This window comes from Tachysurus fulvidraco, chromosome 7, assembly GCF_022655615.1.
Source record: "Tachysurus fulvidraco isolate hzauxx_2018 chromosome 7, HZAU_PFXX_2.0, whole genome shotgun sequence".
NCBI classification, from domain to species: Eukaryota; Metazoa; Chordata; class Actinopteri; order Siluriformes; family Bagridae; genus Tachysurus; species Tachysurus fulvidraco.
The window spans coordinates 4721865-4745329 of NC_062524.1; the positions used below are offsets into that span (position 1 = coordinate 4721865).

The 23465-nt window shown below is 36.3% G+C and overlaps 3 protein-coding genes across 4 annotated transcripts in view; all 3 read right to left on the bottom strand.

The window, feature by feature from the left end:
* Positions 1-81: 81 nt before the first annotated feature.
* Positions 82-15225, bottom strand: LOC113662800 (CD209 antigen-like protein E). Of its 2 annotated transcripts, none has more exons than XM_047816613.1 (9): positions 15027-15225; positions 14859-14912; positions 8024-8140; positions 3545-3634; positions 3276-3347; positions 1395-1466; positions 705-862; positions 520-632; positions 82-350 (listed from the first exon to the last, which is right to left on the bottom strand). In XM_047816613.1, exons 1-9 carry the CDS (start codon positions 15058-15060, stop codon positions 194-196), a joined length of 867 nt encoding a protein of 288 aa, XP_047672569.1. In that variant the 5' UTR covers positions 15061-15225; the 3' UTR covers positions 82-193. The 2 variants fall into 2 exon arrangements, with proteins under 2 accessions (XP_047672569.1, XP_027033730.2); XM_027177929.2 differs by lacking the exons at positions 8024-8140; positions 14859-14912; positions 15027-15225 and adding exons at positions 3828-3944; positions 4147-4200; positions 4315-4536.
* Positions 6970-23465, bottom strand: part of LOC113662804 (C-type lectin domain family 6 member A-like) — a 39725-nt gene continuing 23229 nt past the window's right edge. Inside the window, exon 8 of the mRNA XM_047816614.1 lies at positions 6970-7175. Within this exon, the coding sequence (XP_047672570.1) occupies positions 7013-7175 (163 nt within the window). The 3' untranslated portion in view covers positions 6970-7012. The remainder of the gene's footprint in view (positions 7176-23465) is intronic.
* Positions 10032-23465, bottom strand: part of LOC113659018 (CD209 antigen-like protein E) — a 46225-nt gene continuing 32791 nt past the window's right edge. Inside the window, exons 7-9 of the mRNA XM_047816611.1 lie at positions 10887-11041; positions 10702-10814; positions 10032-10534 (exon numbers count right to left, since the gene is read on the bottom strand). Coding sequence (XP_047672567.1) covers positions 10381-10534; positions 10702-10814; positions 10887-11041 — 422 coding nt within the window. The 3' untranslated portion in view covers positions 10032-10380. The remainder of the gene's footprint in view (positions 10535-10701; positions 10815-10886; positions 11042-23465) is intronic.

Consider the following 23465-nt stretch of genomic DNA (forward strand, 5'->3'; position numbering starts at 1 on the left):
TTATATATATATATATATATATATATATATATATATATATATATATATATATATATATATATATATATATATATATGCAGTAAACTTAATGTTAGCTGTTTTTCAATATCAAATATTTATAGTCAACAACCATGAATTGTTCTCCATTCATAAAAACAAATATTTGCAGACTCAAATGTAAGTGAAATGTATTTTACTTTTCACAGATGTACTTTTTGAATTTACTACACGAATCATCAAACCATTTATGTGTGTTACCACCTACATTCCCCAGAGCAGCACAATTCTCTCCAGAAGGGTCCTCCACTTTCCAGTTATCAGGCTGTTTTATTGGAGCACTATACCAAAACCTACATACATAAGACATAAAACTGTTTAAAGTTTCTTAAATATTGAATTTATTTTATGAATAAATGAATATATATATTGCTAGAGCTTTGTAATAGTAAAATAATGTTAGTGTTTAAGACAAGAAGAAGTTAATGAGAAATAGTGTGTGTGAGTGAACACTGTCCTTACGTTACACCAGTCTCCTTTAAGGGCTTGTTGTTCACCCACATCCACTGACCCTCAGTCTCCAAGTCATTCAAGCCAATCCAGTGTGTTTCTCCAATTTGTGAGACTAAAAAGCCCTAATGTAGAAAACAGTTATATTAAATAAATAAATTATTAGATTAAATTATAAAGAGAAGCTCTACACTCACCTGTTCAGTTTGGCTGGTTATAATCACCAGGTGACCTCCTTTCTCCACACAGTAATCTCGACTCTGTGTCCAGTTCAGTTTATGATTGGAGAAGTAGTAACACTTTAAACCAAGAGACTTCCATCCTTCCTCACAAAGTGTGCAGGGTTGTTTTCCTTCTTTGAACAGTTTAAAAAAATCAGTTATGAAATAAGATTAAATAATAACTACATAACAAATTTTACAGTTATGTGGAACATCTTGATTCTATTTAAAACATAATATCAGGAGCTACTGGGACACAGGAGCTCCTGGGACACTTCCCTGACAGACCACCAGAGGGGGTGCTGGTGGCTGTTTAACCATAGGTGTTCCCCGGGTATGATGTACTGCTGTGTTACCTCTTCTCCATTTAGCCTGATGTTTTATACAACATACACTACACACTACACAATTTGATACGTGATTTAAATAATAATAATAATAATAATAATAATAATAATAATAATAATAATAATAATAATAATAATAATGCAGGACTCATGCTCATGAATAATAAAAACTGCATGTTGTGTTTATTTGTGTTATCTTTGACTAATATTTAAATTTGTTTGATGATCTGAAACATTAAAGTGTAAAAAAATCAGGAAGGGGCCAACACTTTTTCACACCACTGTATTTATCTACCTATAATGATGGTGAGAATCTTACCACTGCGTGCTGCGAGATCCTCCTGAACTTGCTGATGCTCCACCTTCAGTGCTTCATACAGTTTTTCTGTCTCTAAAACAAAAGAGAAGTGCTTCTGATGAAGGATTTGAGTAAACCAGAGGAAAGGACAAGTCTTAACATTGCAGGCTGGGATGCGCTCCTGATGTTTCACGCATTTGTGTTCAATATCATTTAATAAATTATAAAGTTGACATAATTAAATCACACATGAACCACAATATAACCACTAGTTGGCATATATATATATATATATATATATATATATATATATATATATATATATATATATATAGTTGTTATTATTATTCCCTTAATAATAAAAACTGCATGTTGTGTTTATTTGTGTTATCTTTGACTAATATTTAAAATTTGTTTGATTATCTGAAACATTAAAGCGTAAAAAAATCAGGACGGGGCCAACACTTTTTCACACCACTGTATCTATCTACCTATAATTCTTCTTCTTTCGGCTTTTCCCTTCAGGGGTCGCCACAGCGACAGTCTCTTCAGTCCTGTCCATATCCCACTTCTTCTTGGCTAATCTCTTCCTCTGGATACTATCCTGAACTTCCTCATTCCACCACGAAGTCTCCTTATCTCCTTTCCTCCTTCCAGATGACACACCCAGCACCTTTCTCCTTGTCTCCCTGATCACTTCTGCTGTAGTTTCCCAGACATCTGGCTGCACTACCTGACCACCCAGAGCCTGCCTCAACTTCTGTCTAAATTCCTCATAACATTCCTCCTTTTTCAGCTTCCACCACTTAGTTTTCTTCTCTATCTTTGCCCTCTTCCTCTTACAGACCATCAGAGTCATCCTACACACCACCATCCTATGCTGTCTGGCTACACTCTCTCCCAATACCACTTTACCGTCACTAATCTATTTCAGATTGCCTCTTCTACATAGGATATAGTCTACCTGTGTTCTCCTTCCTCCCCTCTTGTAAGTGACTCTATGTTCCTCCCTCTTCTGAAAATAAGTGTTAACCACAGCCATGTCCATCCTCTTAGCAAAGTCCACTACCATCTGTCCTTTTAGGTTTCTTTCCTTAACTCCAAACTTGCCCATCACCTCCTCATCACCTGTGTTCCCCTCACCAACATGTCCATTAAAATCCGCTCCTATCACCACTCTCTTACCCGTGGGAATACTCTCCATCACCTCATCTAATTCACACCAGAATCTCTCTTTCTCCTCTAACTCCCAGTCTACCTGCGGTGCATAACCACTAACAACATTCAACATCACCCCTTCAATCTTTAACTTCAGACTCATCACCCTGTCTGACGCTCTCTTCACCTCCAGAACATTCCTCACAAACTCCTCCTTCAGGACCACACCTACCCCATTTCTCTTACTATCCATATCATAATAAAACAGCTTGAATCCTACTCCTATTCTACGAGCCTTGTTACCCTTCCACTTGGTCTCCTGTACACACAGTATATCCACCTTCCTTCTCTCCATCATATCAGCCAGCTCTCTACCTTTCCCTGTCATAGTACCAAGATTCAGAGTTCCTATTCTCAGTCCTACACTCTTACCTTTCATCTTCTCTCTCTGTCTGTGCACTCTCCTCCCTCCTCTACTTCTTTGACCAACAGTAGCCCAATTTCCACCGGCGCCCTGTAGGTCAACGGCGCTGATGGCGGTCGTTGTTAACCCAGGCCTCGACCAATCTGGTATGAAATTCGTACTGACGATTTGCATGGTTAGATTTGGCAATGTTTTACACCGGATGCCCTTCCTGACGCAACCCTCTTTATTTATCCGGGCTTGGGACCGGCACAGAAGTCACTGGACTGTGACCGCCATGGCTAGATTCTATCTACCTATAATGATGGTGAGAATCTTACCACTGCATGCTGTGAGATTCTCCTGAAATTGCTGATGCTCCACCTTCAGTGCTTCATACAGCTTTTCTATGTCTAAGGCAAAGATAATAATTTCTGTTGCAAATAAGATTTTAGATAATGTGAATAAACCAGAAAAAAAATTATAAGAGGGGCAATTACTAGAATTACTATTACAAAATAAGAAGCACAAAACTGTTGGGTTTTTAATCATATACACTGCAGCCACGGCAAACTATTAAAGAAAACAGGAAGGTCTTATAACCACTTACCTTTGACTTTATGTTCCTGTGTCATCAACGTTTCAGTAACATTAGAATACTGCTCACTTAATATCTCATATGAAACCACTTTATTGTGATCTGTTGAAGAAAAATACTCAGGGTTAAATTAATTCACAGAGCAATGAAAACTAAATGTATAATTAATTAAGTAAAGAAATGTAAGTTTTTCATGCTAGGATGAATTCATCTCAGTTGATGGATCAAAGGAGACAATTTATGATTTGATGATTGAGAACAAAGATAAAGTTGATAAGCACAACTTAACACTTACAACGTATCCCTACAACACAGAGTGTTAATAAAACACCAAGTATTAGGAGACCAAAAGCATATCTGAAGATCTTTCCTGGTTTCTTCTTGTCTTTCAGCTCAGTGCGGTCAGAGATATCTGAGAGAAAAGTGTTAGTTATTTCATACATCTTTGTACTGTAGATAAAGTCATTTCCAGACCTAATGCCATGCACAGTTACCATAAACTAATTTGTGGTGTAATAGTTACTACAATTAAACATTAATGTAAAATTAATGGACATAAATCAGAAGGTTTTCAGTTTTGGGCATCTTTTAATAATCATCAAACAAACACATACCTGAGTTTTTCAGCTCTGGGTCGTCCTCATTCACATAAACATTATCCTCTGTGTCTGATAATGAAGAGTGAAAAGCTTTAAAGCATTTGTTCAGGTAAACGATATCAAACATAACCATCAAACATGTATTTAAATATTTTAACATGTATAAACATTTCAGTTATCTACCTTTTGGAGAATGATAGTTTTCACTACCGTCCATTTTGCAGAATTCAAAACTTATATCTTCATAGACAGATGGCACTTCTGAACCTCACTATTGCTTCACTACAAATGAAATAAGTGACTTCTGCGTTCTAGTGAAAAACTCAGGATAGCCTGATAGATTTCACCCTCACACTAGAAAGCATAAGGCATTTATGTGATTTTCTTCTGCCTGAATTTGCTGACGCTCCACCTTCACTTCTTCATACAGTTTTTATGTGGAGGTTTTTTTCTGTGGAAAAAGGGAATAATTTCTGATACAAACATAGATGCACTTACAGAAAATAAGAAGCACAAAACTCAAAACTTGTGTCCCTGGTGTTACTGTACAACAGAAAGACATCAAGTGAACAGGGTTTTCAGGATTTTATTTTCATTCTGCACCTTTTTTATATGTACAGACAAAACTGAGTTCATGTAAAAAGGTTATACAGTATTAAGCTTTAAAAAATGTATTAACTCATTGACCACAATGGAAAAAAAAATTCACACATTTACAAAATAAGGAAATAAGCAAACACAATATTATATTAAATCAATAGTTAAATACATTGTATATATTGTAGATGTGTGTGACATTAAAGTTGACTTGAATTTAGATTTTTAACCTATATAAACACTAGGTGACAAGAGACACTCGGTAAAGTTCACATGGGATCAGAGACTGGCGTTTATTCAATTCACTTAGAAAAGCCCTGCTTAGAAAGACTCCCAGTGAGCTGCCTGTCTCTCAAGTGAGCGAAGAAAAAACAGTGATTCAGTGTTTCCCCCCCTTTTAGTCAGGTATTGTTGCTATAGTAGTTAGGGGTGTGTAGGTGTGTAGTTTTCTCCACCTGTGATGCGTCGTTGTACACAGAGAAGGCCCATCCTTACCCTCCATAATAGGTGTAGGTGAGTTCCAGAGCCCGCTGTCGTGGTGGAGGATCTGCTTGTGGTTGTAGGAGAGGACGTGGGGTTTGAGAATGTACTGTCCACCTTACGAATGAACAAAGACATATTGAGAGTGTGTGTGTGAGTAAGTGTGTGTGTGTGTGTGTGTGTGTGTGTGTGTGTGTGTGTGTGTGTGTGTGTGTGTGTGTGTGTGTGTGTGTGTGTGTGTGTGTGTGTGTGTGTGTGAGATGAGTTTATGTGTACGATGAGTGAGTGTGTGTATGCATACAGTATGATAAGTGAGTGAGTGTGTGTTTGTGTGTGTGTGTGTGTGTGTGTGTGTGTGTGTGTGTGTGTGTGTGTGTGTGTGTGTGTGTGTGTGTTGTAAATGTGAGTTTGTGTATAGTGTGAGTGTTTGTGTTTGTGTGTGGGCTCTTGGTTTTATATTACAGAACTACTTATAACTTTTCTTGAACTGTTGTTTTTTATTTAAACTATTTTTTAACCAGTAAAAAAATGCTGCATTCTGAACTCTGACTGTTAGGTTCTGTAACAACAGCTGAGAGTTGTGCTGAATGTGAATCAGATATTTATATTAATGTGAGTTTTAATCATTCTAATAGCATGATTAATGTTTCTACAGCAAGTCATACACAAATATTAGTATGGAGATCACTATACATAATCTGAAGCTAATATTAAATGTGATTATAAAGTGTTGTAACGCTTCGACACAGATAATTCGCTATTCCCAGGAAATGAAAGAGCTCGAAGGTGAAGAGTCTGCAATCCACACGTTTAATGGCAGGTGTACAGGGAGTTTACTCTGTGTGGCCGAACCCTAGACTGGGTTGTAACTCCATGATCACTTGAAACACATGTAGAAGTAATTTATTTTATAACATCTATTACTATTGCCTTGAAACACAGTGATTAATTACTGCTGTTTGTCTGGGAGAGAATGGCTTAATGATGAAGAGAAATTCTACACAACAGACTGCTTTGCATCGCTGGTCAGGAACGACAGAAACAATAAAAAACATGTATACAGAAGGAAGTGGGATAATATGATTTAATCTAGCCAGATAATTATTTGTGACATAGCCATAAACGTTACAGTAGTTACCTAAAGTCAGCCTTTGTTGTGTTACCTCAGTTTTATTTTAATGTCTCCTTTTACTATTAACATCAAGGTTGTTCACACAGTGTGTCTTCTATTTTATTACTCTGGTGTCCGAACATTCTGAGGTGAAGCTCTCTGTGAATACCACCAGCATACACACACACACACACACACACACACACACACACACACACACACACACACACACACACACACACACACACACACACACACACACACACACACACACACACACACACACACCTATTCCTTTTATTTTGTTTCCACATATGAACAGATGGAAATTTAAATTAATGAAATTAACAATATAACAAATCATTTTTTCCCCCCAGACTTGTTCAATTTTATTAAATTTCTTTATTCAAAGCAACTTAAGGTTACATCTAGCTTCAGCTAACATAATCTGGACACACTTCATTCATAAAATAGACACATGTTCATCCCTATAGTACAATTTAAAAGATTCCACAAGCAGAAGGAGAAAATCCACACACATGATCCAAGTATGAAAAATGAAAAAATAAACTATAGATAAACTTAACGTTAGCTGTTTTACAATATCAAATATTTATAGTCAACAACCAAGAATAAATATCCCCCATTAATAAAAACAAGTATTTACAGACTCAAATGTAAGTGAAAAGTCTTTTACTTTTCACAGATGCACTTTTTGATTGTACTACAAGAAGAATCAAACCATGTATGTATGTTACCATTTGCATCCCCCAGAGCAGCACAATTCTCTCCAGAAGGATCCTCCCCTTTCCAGTTATCAGGCTCATTTGGTCCCTCTGGAGCACTAAACCAGAACCTACATAGAATTAAATCTGTAACTATTTTCTTAAACAATTATTTCATTTCATGCAAAAGATATATATTGTATATGTAATACTGGAGCTTTGTAGATCTATAAACAGAACAGTAAAATGAGTTTATAGACTATGTGAGTGAACACTGTCCTTACGTTACACCTGTCTCCTTTAATGGCTTGTTGTTCACCCACATCCACTGTCCTTCAGTCTCCAAGTCATGTAAACCAATCCAGTGTGTTTCTCCAATTTGTGAAACAACAAAATCTATAAATAATGATGATGAGAATCTTACCACTAAAGCAAAAGAGAATATTTTGCAAAGAGGTTTTTAGATAATGTGAATAAACCAGAAAAAAAATAATAGAACAAAAGTTGCAATTACTATAATTACAAAATAAGAAGTGGACAGATGTGACAAATGTCATGCTTCCCCCTTTCATTTAAGTCATATGTTTTTTCTCTGCCCAAAATTACATGCATTCTGGACAGGTTTTTTCAGCATTATGACTGTATGCATAACCGTTCTTCCGTTTCTTCAGTTGTTTTAACAGGGGGATGTGGGGTGTTTGTGCGTGTGCGTGTGTGTGTGTGTGTCTTTGTCTGGGGGTTTGTTTTTGTTTTGGGTGGCGGGGTGGGGGTGCTTGCTCTTTGTTGTTTGAAAAAGGAAAATGGAGAATTTCTGTATACATAATTCACAGAACAATAAAAACTAAATGTATAATTAATTAAGTAAAGAAATGTAAGTTTTTCATGCTAGGATGAATTCATCTCACTTGATGGATCAAAGGAGACACTGTATTATGATTGAGAACAAAGATAAAGAAGATAAGCACAACTTAACACTTACAAAGGATCCCTACAACACAGAGTGTTAATAAAACACCAAGTATTAGGAGACCAAAAGCAGATCTGAAGATCTTTCCTGGTTTCTTCTTGTCTTTCAGCTCAGTGCGGTCAGAGATATCTGAGAGAAAAGCATTAGTTATTTCATACATCTTTGCAGTATAGATAAAGTCATTTCTAGACCTAATGCCATGCACAGTTACAGTTAGCTGATATTTCAAACTAATTTGTGGTGTAATAGTTTCTACAGTTAAACATTAATGTAAAATTAATGGACATAAATCAGAAGGTTTTTAGTTTTGGGAAACTGTTCAGGACAGGAATGTGCACGCGTAGGTTCTCATGACAAGCTGCACAGTTGTCTTATTTATTTAATACAGAAAAAAGAGACTATTTACTGCTAGTATAATATAAATAATAGGATTTTTTTTTCTGGTTTTGACTTGTTTTTCCATGAACTGAAAGGTTTGTGTAAAATATTTTCTGTATATATGAACACATTAATTTTTTGTTGTTATTTCATAACCTCATTAGTTCTTCTCAGTAGCAGTATCTAATCATCGAACAAACACATACCTGAGTTTTCACTATCGTCCATTTTGCAGAATTCAAAACTCATATCTTCATAGACAGATGCACTTCTGAACCTCACTATTGCTTCACTACAAATAAAAATAAGTGACTTCTGCTTTCTAGTGAAAACTCAGGATAGCCCGATAGATTTCATAAGAAAAAAGCATGAGGCATTTATTTGATTTTTTTCTTCCTGAACTTGCTGACACACCACCTTCACTTCTTCAAACAGTTTTTATGTGGAAGTTTTTTCTCTGTGGAAAAAGGGAATAATTTCTGATACAAACTTAGATGCACTCACAGAAAATAAGAAGCACAAAACTCAAAACTTGTGTCCCTGGTGTTACTGTACAACAGAAAGACATCAAGTGAACAGGGTTTTCAGGATTTTATTTTCATTCTGCACCTTTTTAATATGTAAATACATTGTATATGATGTGTGTGACATTGAAGAAGTTGACTTGAATTTAGATTTTTAACCTATATAAACACTAGGTTACAAGAGACACTCAGTAAAATTCACATGGGATCAGAGACTGGCGTTTATTCAATTCACTTAGAAAAGCCCTGCTTAGAAAGCCTCCCAGTGAGATGCCTGTCTCTCGAGTGAGCGGAGAAAATACAGTGATTCAGTGTTTTTCCCTCCCTTTCAGCCAGGTATTGTTGCTATAGTAGTTAAGGGTGTGTAGGTGTGTAGTTTTCTCCACCTGTGATGCGGTGTTGTACACAGAGAAGGCCCATCCTTACCCTCCGTAATAGGTGCAGGTGTACGATGAGTGAGTGTGTGTATGCATATGATGAGTGAGTGAGTGTGTGTGTGTGTGTGTGTGTGTGTGTGTGTGTGTGTGTGTGTGTGTGATGAGTGTGTGTAGTAAATGTGTGTGTGTGTGTGTGTGTGTGTGTGTGTGTGTGTGTGTGTGTGTGTGTGTGTGTGTGTGTGTGTGTGTGTGTGTGTGTGTGATATGGAAATAAAGCTATATTTTTGCTGCTTTTCTTTAAAAGATGGAAGCTCCTAAAATATAGTTTTATTTCCCAAACTTCCTGAAATCATTCCTTAATCCAGGAGTTGATTACTCTGTGTGGCCGAAACCTAGACTGGGTTATAACTCAGAACATTCTGAGGTGCAGCTTCAGATCATCCTCAAATCGACTCTAAGTGACTACCCCCCAGAGTACATACACACACACACACACACACACACACACACACACACACACACACACACACACACACACACACACACACACACACACACACTTCCTTTCTTTTAATTTAGTTACCACCTTTTTTCACCCTTTTCACTTTTTTGGAGAAGATGAACAGATGGAAATTTTGAAAGTAAAATGAAATAAAAAATAAAGATATAACAAACCTGTTTTTTTTTCAAAGCCATGGACACTTTTATTAATTCATAAATTTCTTTATTCAAAGCATTACATTACATCTAGTTTCAGCAAACATAATCTGGACACACTTCATTCATAAAATAGACACATGTTCATCCTTACAGTACAATAATTTAAAAGATTTCACACATATGATCGTCTGATGTTCTAGTGGTTAAGACAAGCTAAAAAATACAACATTTTACAATGTGGCAGAAAAGTGAAACTTTATGGAGTCTGAAAAATATTTTTTATATAAATTGTGAGATATGTATATGCAGTAAGTAGGTAAACTTCATGTTAGCTGTTTTTCAATATCAAATATTTATAGTCAACAACCAAGAATTGTTCTCCATTCATAAAAACAAATATTTGCAGACTCAAATTTAAGAGAAATGTATTTTACTTTTCACAGATGTACTTTTTGATTGTACTACAAGAAGCATCAAACCATTTATGTATGTTACCATATTCATCCCCTAGAGCAGCACAATTCTCTCCAGAAGGGTCCTTGGCTTTCCAGTTATCAGGCTGTTTTGGAGCACTTAACCAGAACCTACATACATAAGACATCAAAACTGTTTAAAGTTTCTTAAATATTGAATTTATTTTATACATAAATGAGTATATACATTGCTGGAGCTTTGTAATAGTAAAATGAGTTTAGTGTGAAGACAAGAAGAGGTTAATGAGAAATAGTGTGTGAGTGAACACTGTCCTTACGTTACACCAGTCTCCTTTAAGGGCTGGTTGTTCACCCACATCCACTGACCCTCAGTCTCCAAGTCATTCAAGCCAATCCAGTGTGTTTCTCCAATTTTTGAGAATAAAAAGTCCTAATGTAGAAAACAATGATATTAAATAAATAAATTATTAGATTAAATTATAAAGAGAAGCTCTACACTCACCTGTTCAGTTTGGCTGGTTATAATCACCAGGTGACCTCCTTTCTCCACACAGTAATCTCGACTCTGTGTCCAGTTCAGTTTATGAGTGGAGAAGTAGTAACACTTTAAACCAAGAGACTTCCATCCTTCCTCACAAAGTGTACAGGTTTGTTTTGCTTTTTTGAACAGTTTAAAAAATCAGTTATGAAATAAGATTATATAATAACTACATAACAAATTTTACAGTTATGTGAAACATCTTGATTCTATTTAAAACATAATATCAGGAGCTACTGGGACACTTCCCTGACAGACCACAAGAGGGGGTGCTGGTGGCTGTTTAACCATAGGTGTTCCCCAGGTGTGTTGTACTGCTGTGTTACCTCTTCTCCATTTAGCCTGATGTTTTGTCATATATATTTGACTGCATTGTGATCTCAGGTATCCATGTAGTAGTCATGTAATTGTTAACTTATGTTTCCTTTTTTTTTAATCATGGTCAAGTCGTGATGTTGTGCTAGTTTTATTTTAAATGAATAAAGCTGTGTCAGCGTTTTGTCCTGTGTGTGGGTTTGATTTTCTTAAAATGCAGCCTATAATCTGGAGATCCGGATTCGATCCCTGCTTCAGGTGGCATCTTCCCTTCTGCTGCACATGTACTACACTCTACACAATTTGGTACATGATTAATAATAATAATAATAATAATAATAATAATAATAATAATAATAATAATAATAATAATAATAATAATAATAATAATAATGCAGGAATCATGATGCTTTGTATTCATTTCTTCATTTCTATACAATCTTTCTGTCTCTAAAACAAAGGAGAAGTGCTTCTGATGAAGGATTTAAGTAAACCAGAGGAAAGGACTAGTCTTATCATTGCAGGCAAGGATGCGGCTCTGATGTTTCACGCATTTGTATTCAATATCATTTAATAAATTCTAAAGTTGAGCATAATTAAATCACACATGAACCACAATATAAACACTAGTTGGCATATATATATATATATATATATATATATATATACATATATATATATATATATATATATATATATATATATATTACTATTATTATTATTATTATTATTATTATTAATATTATTATATAGTTATTATTATTCCCTTAATAATAAAAACTGCATGTTGTGTTTATTTGTGTTATCTTTGACTAATATTTAAATTTGTTTGATTATCTGAAATACTAAAGTGTAAAAAAATCAGGAAGGGGCCAACACTTTTTCACACCACTGTATTTATCTACCTATAATGATGGTGAGAATCTTACCACTGCGTGCTGCGAGATCCTCCTGAACTTGCTGATGCTCCACCTTCAGTGCTTCAAACTGTTTTTCTGTCTCTAAAACAAAAGAGAAGTGCTTCTGATGAAGGATTTGAGTAAACCAGAGGAAAGGACTAGTCTTATCATTGCAGGCAGGGATGCACTCCTGATGTTTCACGCATTTGTATTCAATATCATTTAATAAATTATAAATCACACATGAACCACAATATATTATTAAAGATTATTCTTAAAGATCGGCACTAACACACTCCCTCCCTATTCCTCAGGCATCTTCTCACTCTCTAAAACCCTGTTGAACAAAATAGCTAAAAATTCCACTGCTGCTTCTCCTTGACACTTCCAGACCTCTACCTGGATGTCGTCAGGACCAACTGCCTTTCCACTTTTCATCCTCTTCAAAGCCTTTCTGACTTCATCCTTTCTAATCTTATCTACTTCCTGTTCCACAGAATTCATCCCTTCTACTCTTTTTTCCCTCTCATTTTCCTCATTCTTCAGCTCCTCAAAGTATTCCTTCCATCTCCTCTGTATACTCTCCTCACTTGTGAGCACCCTTCCATCTCTATCCTTAATAATTCTAACTTGCTGCACATCCTTCCCATCTCGATCCCTCTGCCTAGCTAACCTGTACAAGTCCTTCTCTCCTTCTCTAGTGTCTAACCTAGTGTACAACTCGTCATATGCTTTCTGAAAGCAAAGCAAAGTCCACTACCATCTGTCCTTCAAGGTTTCTTTCCTTAACTCCAAACTTGCCCATCACCTCCTCATCACCTGTGTTCCCCTCACCAGCATGTCCATTAAAATCCGCTCCTATCACCACTCTCTTACCCGTGGGAATACTCTCCATCACCTCATCTAATTCACACCAGAATCTCTCTTTCTCCTCTAACTCCCAGTCTACCTGCGGTGCATAACCACTAACAACATTCAACATCACCCCTTCAATCTTTAACTTCAGACTCATCACCCTGTCTGACGCTCTCTTCACCTCCAGAACATTCCTCACAAACTCCTCCTTCAGGACCACACCTACCCCATTTCTCTTACTATCCATATCATAATAAAACAGCTTGAATCCTGCTCCTATTCTACGAGCCTTGTTACCCTTCCACTTGGTCTCCTGTACACACAGTATATCCACCTTCCTTCTCTCCATCATATCAGCCAGCTCTCTACCTTTCCCTGTCATAGTACCAACATTCAGAGTTCCTATTCTCAGTCCTACACTCTTACCTTTCCTCTTCTCTCTCTGTCTGTGCACTCTCCTCCCTCCTCTACTTCTTTGACCAACAGTAGCCCAATTTCCACCGGCGCCCTGTAGGTCAATGGCGCTGATGGCGGTCGTTGTTAACCCAGGCCTCGACCGATCTGGTATGAAATTCATACTGACGATTTGCATGGTTAGATTTGGCAATGTTTTACACCGGATGCCCTTCCTGACGCAACCCTCTTTATTTATCCGGGCTTGGGACCGGCACAGAAGTCACTGGACTGTGACCCCCATGGCTAGATTCTATCTACCTATAATGATGGTGAGAATCTTACCACTGCATGCTGTGAGATTCTCCTGAACTTGCTGATGCTCCACCTTCAGTGCTTCATACAGTTTTTCTATGTCTAAGGCAAAGATAATAATTTCTGTTGCAAATAAGATTTTAGATAATGTGAATAAACCAGAAAAAAAATTATAGAATTACTATTACAAAATAAGAAGCACAAAACTGTTGGGTTTTTAATCATATACACTGCAGCCACTGCAAACTATTAAAGAAAACAGGAAGGTCTTATAAACACTTACCCTTGGCTTCATGTTCCTGCGTCATCAATGTTTCAGTAACATTAGAATACTGCTCACTTAATATCTCATATGAAACCACTTTATTGTAATCTGTTGAAGAAAAATACTCTGGGTTAAATTAATTCACAGAGCAATGAAAACTAAATGTATAATGAATTATTTAATTAATTAATTAATTAATTAATTAATTAATTAAAGAAATGTAAGTTTTTCATGCTAGGATGAATTCATCTCACTTGATGGATCAAAGGAGACAATTTATTACGATTTAATGATTGAGAACAAAGATAAAGATGATAAGCACAACTTAACACTTACAAAGGATCCCTACAACACAGAGTGTTAATAAAAGTATTAGGAGACCAAAAGCATATCTGAAGATCTTTCCTGCTTTCTTCTTGTCTTTCAGCTCAGTGCGGTCAGAGATATCTGAGAGAAAAGCGTTAGTTATTTCATACATCTTTGTACTGTAGATAAAGTCATTTCCAGACCTAATGCCATGCACAGTTACCATAAACTAATTTGTGGTGTAATAGTTACTACAATTAAACATTAATGTAAATTTAATGGACATAAATCAGAAGGTTTTCAGTTTTGGGCATCTGTTCAGGACAGGAATGTGCACTCGTAGGTTCTCATGACCAGCTGCACAGTTGTCGTATTTACTTCATACTACAGAATAAAGAGACTATTTATTGCTAGTATAATATAAATAATAGGATTTTTTTCCCGGTTTTGACTTGTTTTTCCATGAACTGAAAGGTGTTTGTGTAAAATAATTTCTGTATATATGAACACATGAAATTTTTTGTTGTTATTTCATAACCTCATTAGTTCTTCTCAGTAGCAGCATTTAATCATCGAACAAACACATACCTGAGTTTTTCAGCTCTGGGTCATCCTCATTCACATAAACATTATCCTCTGTGTCTGATAATGAAGAGTGAAAAGCTTTAAAGCACTTGTTCAGGTAAACGATATCAAACATAACCATCAAACATGTATTTAAATATTTTAACATGTATAAACATTTCAGTTATCTACCTTTTGGAGAATGATAGTTTTCACTACCGTCCATTTTGCAGAATTCAAAACTTATATCTTCATAGACAGATGGCACTTCTGAACCTCACTATTGCTTCACTACAAATGAAATAAGTGACTTCTGCGTTCTAGTGAAAAACTCAGGATAGCCTGATAGATTTCACCCTCACACTAGAAAGCATAAGGCATTTATGTGATTTTCTTCTGCCTGAACTTGCTGACGCTCCACCTTCACTTCTTCAAACAGTTTTTATGTGGAAGTTTTTTTTCTGTGGAAAAAGGGAATAATTTCTGATACAAACTTAGATGCACTTACAGAAAATAAGAAGCACAAAACTCAAAACTTGTGTCCCTGGTGTTACTGTACAACAGAAAGACATCAAGTGAACAGGGTTTTCAGGATTTTATTTTCATTCTGCACCTTTTTTATATGTAAATACATTGTATATGATGTGTGTGACATTAAAGAAGTTGACTTGAATTTAGATTTTTAACCTATATAAACACTAGGTTACAAGAGACACTCAGTAAAATTCACATGGGATCAGAGACTGGCGTTTATTCAATTCACTTAGAAAAGCCCTGCTTAGAAAGACTCCCAGTGAGCTGCCTGTCTCTCAAGTGAGCGGAGAAAATACAGAGTTTCAGTGTCTGAGGATCTGCTTGTGGTTGTAGGAGAGGACGTGGGGTTTGAGAATGTACTGTCCACATTACGAATGAACAAAGACATATTAAGAGTACTGTATGTGTGTGTGAGTGTGTGTGTGTGTGTGTGTGTGTGTGTGTGTGTGTGTGTGTGTGTGTGTGTGTGTGTGTGTGTGTGATGAGCTTGTGTACGATGAGTGAGTCTGTGTATGCATATGATAAGTGAGTGAGTGAGTGTGTGTGTGTGTGTGTGTGTGTGTGTGTGTGTGTGTGTGTGTGTAGGCTCTTGATCTTATATTACATGACTACTTATAACTTTTCTTGAACTGTTGTTTTTTTATAACTATTTTTTAACCAGTAATAAAATGTTGGTCAGAAAAATGTTCTGTAACAACAGCTGAGAGTTGTGCTGAGTGTGAATCAGATATTTATATTAATGTGAGTTTTAATCATTTTAATAGCATGATTAATGTTTCTACAGCAAGTCATACACAAATATTAGTATGGAGATCACTATACATAATCTGAAGCTAATATTAAATGTGATTATAAAGTGTTGTAACGCTTCGACACAGATAATTCGCTATTCCCAGGAAATGAAAGAGCTCGAAGGTGAAGAGTCTGCAATCCACACGTTTAATGGCAGTGTACAGGCATCAAGCTTCTCTCATATAGGAGTGTTTTAGCTCTTAATAACCATCACAAATATAGAAATAAATAACAAAACTATAACAAGAAGGCAGATCAAACATATCATCTACGCTCTCGTTACACCACCGATAAGTTTTACTTCCCAAACTCCCGGACATCATTCCTTAATCCGGGAGTTGATTACTCTTTGTGGCCGAAACCTAGACTGGGTTGTAAGTCCATGATCACTTGAAACACATGTAGAAGTAATTTATTTTGTAACATCTATTACTATTGCCTCAAAACACAGTGATTAATTACTGCTGTTGGTCTGGGAGAGAATGGAGAGCCTTAGTTATGAAGAGAAGTTCTACACAACAGACTGCTTTGCATCGCTGGTCAGGAACGACAGAAACAATAAAAAACATGTATACAGAAGGAATTGGGATAATATGATTTGATCTAGCTAGCTAATTATTTGTGACATACAGTAGCCATAAATGTTAGTTACCTAAAGCCAGCATTTGTTGTGTTACCTCAGTTTTATTTTAATGTCTCCTGTTACTATTAACATCAAGGTTGTTCACAGTGTGTCTTCTGTTTTATTACTCTGGTGTCCGAACATTCTGAGGTGAAGCTTGAGATACTCAAATTGACTCTCGGTGAATTTCCCTAGAATATACACATACATACACACACACACACACACACACACCTATTTGTTTTATTTTGTTTCCACCCTTTTCACTTTTTTAGAGAAGATGAACAGATGGAAATTTAAATTAATGAAATGAACAATATAACAAATCAGTTTTTTCCCAGACTTGTACAATTTTATTAAATTTCTTTATTCAAAGCAACTTAAGGTTACATCTAGCTTCGGTTAAAATAATCTGGATATTCATAAAATAGACACATGTTCATCCCTACAGTACAATTTAAAAGATTTCCACAGGCGGAAGGAGAAAATCAACACACATTATCCAAGTATGAAAAATGAAAAAAGAAACTATAGATAAACTTAATGTTAGCTGTTTACAATATCAAATATTTATAGTCAACAACCAAGAATCATCCTCCATTGATAAAAACAAGTGTTTGCAGACTCAAATGTAAGTGAAAAGTCTTTTACTTTTCACAGACGCACTTTTTGATTGTACTACAAGAAGCATCAAACCATGTATGTATGTATGTATGTAACCATTTGCATCCCCCAGAGCAGCACAATTCTCTCCAGAAGGATCCTCCCCTTTCCAGTTATCAGGCTCATTTGGTCCCAATGAAGCACTAAACCAGAATCTACATAGAATTAAATCCAACTATTTTCTTAAACAATTATTTCATTTCATGCAAATGTTACGTCCTGCGCGTAGCTCGTGTGTCTAGGGGTTTTGGGACCTAACATGTAAGAGAGAAGAGCATAACCCGGACCCTGCCACAGCACCACATCAACACGTTCTGAATTCGAAAGTTTTATTTAAACATCTGTAGATAACAGGAAGAAAACAAGAACTAATCAGTTCAACTTCAACGGAGGAAGGGAACAAAATCTCAGAAGGGGGCAACGCCAAAATAACAAACAAAAGTTCACTGTCTGGGGAGTTGAAATCTTGATAATCTAGAACACAAAAGTAAAATAAATAACAGATACCTGAACTCACTCCCTAACTAACACAAAACAGGAGAAAACAAGGATTCACAAAATAAAGTGGCACCCACCTTCCTACCGTTCCCAAAATTACACACAATAACAAAAGAACCATCAGAACCAAAGTCACTGATCACAATATCACTGGATAATAAGCACAACATAGAATTCAATACGCCGGGCTGGACAGAACACGCTCGGACAGATCATGCTCTTGGAGAAAAGGAACGGGGTCTCCAATTGAGCCTTCTGCTCTGCTTTTAAACTCCTTCCCTTCCGGTTGGTAAACAGGTGCAGCTGGGAGGAAGCAATTAGGTGACCTGAGAGAAGACAGTAGGAGGAGCCACAGGAGAGCAGGAGACAACACAACAGCAACCACAAGACAAGACAAAATACACGTCTTTGGACGTAACACAAAATATATATATATTGTATATGTATTACTGGAGCTTTGTAGATCTATAAGCAGAACAGTAAAATGAGTTTATAGACTATGTACCAGACACTGTACCAGCTCCCAACGTCCTCTGTGGGACGAAGCCTTTGGACGTCCACTGAGCCGAGGCCGACTCTAAGAATCCTGAGACATCTCCAGTTAGACTCTGTGGTACTCAGGATCAGAAGAGATCAGAAGTCCTTGAACCTCACACCAATACAACATTTAACTGACTGTATATTACAATCACACCCCCAGTGTCACCCATATGAGGATGGGTTCCCCCTTGAGTCCGGTTCCTCTCAAGGTTTCTTCCTTTACCAATTCAAGGGACTTTTTCCTTGCCACTGCTGCCTGAGTCACCTCAGACTTGCTCATAGGGGAATAAATACATACACACTGTGAACTATATACATCTAATAATAATCTAGAATTTTTATTCTGTTAATTCTTATTTCTTTTATTATTCGTTAATTCCTTTTATCATTAATTATGTTTACCTTCTGCTCTGTGTTTATGTTCTGTAAAGCTGCTTTGAGACAATGTCTATTGTAAAAAGCGCTATACAAATAAACTTGAATTGAATTGAATTGAAAATTGAACTATGTGGGTGAACACTGTCCTTACGTTACACTGGTCTCCTTTAATGGCTTGTTGTTCACCCACATGCACTGTCCTTCAGTCTCCAAGTCATGTAAACCAATCCAGTGTGTTTCTCCAATTTGTGAAACAACAAAATCCTATTTTATAAAATAACATCACATAAAGCTGTAATCAATTCAAGTGAAATAGAGACCAAAAAATTACATTTTATCTGAAAAACTGGAAAGAAAAGAAGCTCTACACTTCAAACCTGTTCAGTTTGGCTGGTTATAATCACCAGGTGGCCTCCTTTCTCCACACAGTAATCTCTACTCTGTTCCCAGTTCAGTTTAAAACTGGAGAAGTAATAACTCTTTAAACCAAGAGACTTCCATCCTTCCTCACATTGTCCATTGTTTGTATTTGCTGTTTTTCAAGACGAGATAAAAAAAATAATCAGTTATGAAATCTATCTATCTATCTATCTATCTATCTATCTATCTATCTATCTATCTATCTATCTATCTATCTATCTATCTATCTATCTATCTATCTATCTATCTATCTATCTATCTATCTATCTATCTATCTATCTATCTATCTATCTATCTATCTATCTATAATGATGGTGAGAATCTTACCACTAAAGCAAAAGAGAATATTTTCTGATGTAAAGAAGCTTTTAGATAATGTGAATAAACCAGAAAAAAAATAATAGAACAAAAGTTGCAATTACTATAATTACTATTACAAAATAAGAAGTGGACAGATGTGACAGATGTCATGCTTCCCCCTTTCATTTAAGTCATATGTTTTTTCTCTGCCCAAAATTACATGCATTCTGGACAGGTTTTTTCAGCATTATGTCCTCCATATTTGAAGTGCAATTGACGCCATGTATACTTCTACACTGGAATGCAATAAGAAGTCCCTCCATCTCTCAGTGGTTTAAGGATTTGATGTTTTTTCTTAAGTTAGAGAAAATAAAATGTACACTGAGGGGTTCTACTGACACCTTTTTTTGCAAGTGGCAACCTGTTATTTCTTATTTTAGGAGACTACGGGTGTTACCTGATTAAAGTTCTAATTCGGTCAAAAATTGGACTGTATGCATAACCTTTCTTCCATTTCTTCAGTTGTTTTAACAGGGGGATGTGGGGTGTTTGTGTGTGTGTGTGTGTGTGTGTGTGTGTGTGTGTGTGTGTGTGTGTGTGTGTGTGTGTGTGTCTTTGTCTAGGGGTTTGTTTTTGTTTTGGGTGGGGGTGCTTGCTCTTTGTTGTTTGAAAAAGGAAAATGGAGAATTTCTGTATACATAATTCACACAACAATAAAAACTAAATGTATAATAAATCCTGATGGTGAACACCCAAAATTGTATACAAAACAAAAAGTGATACATCTCCCACATACTTTGAAACACCTGATCTCATTGGAAAGAAGAGATTCTCTAGTTTCACAAACTAGTTTCAGGTTGATACTGGCACAAAGTTACAGAGGCTAGAATGGAATGTTTTGATTTTCGCCTGAGATTTTTAATTAATCTTATTTCTCTGGAACATGATAGGTAACATTTAACAACTGAGGGTCATAGCCACATGTCTTGGCTTTCACCAAAAAAAATCAAATCAAAAGACCCAAAAATGGCTTCAATAAAACTATTTTTCTACGGACATGTCCATCCGGTCATGTGTTTCTTGTTTACTGTATAACTTTGAATTAAAAGACTGCATGCTCAGTTTAAATGGCCTAAAACCAGCACAGCCTCTCTCTCTCTACTATTCTGTTGTGTAAAGAGGCCTGTAACCTGACACCCTGAGCTGTGAGTGTGAAAAGGTCGAGGATTGCGCAATAAACCCATCGCGCACGATTTCCGCGCAGAAGCAAGCAGCAGAGAGGGGGGTCGTGGCATACCGTTGGAATCGTATCCTTATTGGCTAAAGAGCCGTATAGGTCCCGGCCAATTTCATTGCTATTGGAAGGAGTAATTGTCAGTCAAGGGAGGGTTCCCAAAAAATGACGTCTGACCTCATTGGCTTCTCAGCCGTCTATCTCTGCAATACAAGCACCGATTGGCTCAAGCGAGGGCTTGTTTGATTCGTTGCGCCCTGGGCTATAAATATGACAAATTTAGAATTTTTGAAACCCCCAATGAGAAGTTAGAGCCGAAACAAAGATGGTGGCGCACCACTGTTTCCAATTTTTCGGAATATTTGCGGCGCGACCAAAGCGTTTTGGATTAAAAGGCGTACAGATACCAGTTTCTTGGACCTGTGTGGATTTTTGTGGAATATTTGTTTTGGAATATATTACCCCAGTGAAGAAAGGGATGCGTCTAAAGGTAAGGGGAAACTGGTCTAGCGCCACCTAGGTCAGTTTTCTCCAAAAAAATTTTCTAATAGTATGACGGCTATGAATCATATTATGCTTTGTGCGTGGGCTTAAAAAAATATTGAGAGTATAAACTTTACTAGAAACATAAGTTTTTTCGTGTTTTTAGAGGATTTAATGCTTAAAAGTTACAATGAAATTATGCAGCTTCAGCCCCTAGCGGTACTGTTCCACATGTGGAACGGTGTTCACCATCAAAGAAATGTAAGTTTTTCATGCTAGGATGAATTCATCTCACTTGATGGATCAAAGGAGACACTTTATTATGATTTGTTGATTGAGAACAAAGATAAAGTTGATAAGCACAACTTAACACTTACAAAGGATCCCTACAACACAGAGTGTTAATAAAACACCAAGTATTAGGAGGAGACCAAAAGCAGATCTGAATATCTTTCCTGGTTTCTTCTTGTCTTTCAGCTCAGTGCGGTCAGAGATATCTGAGAGAAAAGCTTTAGTTATTTCATACATCTTTGCAGTATAGATAAAATCATTTCCAGACCTAATGCCATGCACAGTTACAGTTAGCTGATATTTCAAACTAATTTGTGGTGTAATAGTTACTACAGTTAAACATTAATGTAAAATTAATGGACATAAATCAGAAGGTTTTTAGTTTTGGGAAACTGTTCAGGACAGGACTATTTATTGCTAGTATAATATAAATAATAGGATTTTTTTCCGGTTTTGACTTGTTTTTTTTCCATGAACTGAAGGGTGTTTGTGTAAAATATTTTCTGTATATATGAACACATTAATTTTTTGTTGTTATTTCATAACCTCATTAGTTCTTCTCAGTAGCAGTATTTAATCATCAAACAAACACATACCTGAGTTTTCACTATCGTCCATTTTGCAGAATTCAAAACTTATATCTTCATAGACAGATGGCACTTCTGAACCTCACTATTGCTTCACTACAAATAAAAATAAGTGACTTCTGCTTTCTAGTGAAAAACTCAGGATAGCCCGATAGATTTCACCCTCACACTAGAAAGCATAAGGCATTTATTTGATTTTCTTCTTCCTGAACTTGCTGACGCTCCACCTTCACTTCTTCATACAGTTTTTATGTGGAAGTTTTTTTCTGTGGAAAAAGGGAATAATTTCTGATACAAACTTAGATGCACTCACAGAAAATAAGAAGCACAAAACTCAAAACTTGTGTCCCTGGTGTTACTGTACAACAGAAAGACATCAAGTGAACAGGGTTTTCAGGATTTTATTTTCATTCTGCACCTTTTTAATATGTAAATACATTGTATATGATGTGTGTGACATTGAAGAAGTTGACTTGAATTTAGATTTTTAACCTATATAAACACTAAGTTACAAGAGACACTCAGTAAAATTCACATGGGATCAGAGACTGGCGTTTATTCAATTCACTTAGAAAAGCCCTGCTTAGAAAGCCTCCCAGTGAGCTGCCTGTCTCTCAAGTGAGTGGAGAAAATAGTTTCAGTGTTTTTCCCTCCCTTTTAGTCAGGTATTGTTGCTAAAGTAGTTAGGGGTGTGTAGGTGTGTAGTTTTCTCCACGGATGATGTGGTGTTGTACACAGAGAAGGCCCATCCTTACCCTCCGTAATAGGTGCAGGTGTACGATGAGTGAGTGTGTATATGCATAATGCATATGATGAGTGTGTGTGTGGTATGTGTGTAGTAAATGTGTGTGTGTAGTAAATGTGTGTGTGTAGTAAATGTGTGTGTGTGTGTGTGTGTGTGTTGGCTCTTGGTTTTTTTATTACATAACTACTTATAACTTTTCTTGAACTGTTGTTTTTTTAAAACTATTTTTTAACCAGTAAAAAAATGCTTCATTCTGAATTCTCGTTGTTATACAGCCTTGTCTTGTGTTACTTCGGTTTTATTGTAATGTCTCCTATTACTATTATCATCAAGGTTGTTCACACAGTGTGTCTTCTGTTTTATTACTCTGGTGTCCGAACATTCTTAGGTGATGCTTCAGATCATCCTCAAATCGACTCTAGGTGACTACCCCAGAGTCCTTTTTATAGAGAAGATGAACAGATGGAAATTTAAAGTAATGAAATTAACAATGTATCAAATCAGTTTTTCCCCAGACTTGTACACTTTTATTACAGTAAATGTC

Bases quoted from the DNA above. Each gene is read 5' to 3' on its own strand.
- LOC113662800 (XM_047816613.1), bottom strand. From the start codon at position 15,060: ATGGACGGTAGTGAAAACTATCATTCTCCAAAAG. The intron at 3,348-3,544 runs GTAAGTGGTTAT...TCTTTGCCTTAG, and splicing joins ACAGGAACATAAAGTCAAAG to ACATAGAAAAGCTGTATGAA. The intron at 863-1,394 runs GTAAGATTCTCA...AACTGTTCAAAG, and splicing joins GGATCTCGCAGCACGCAGTG to AAGGAAAACAACCCTGCACA.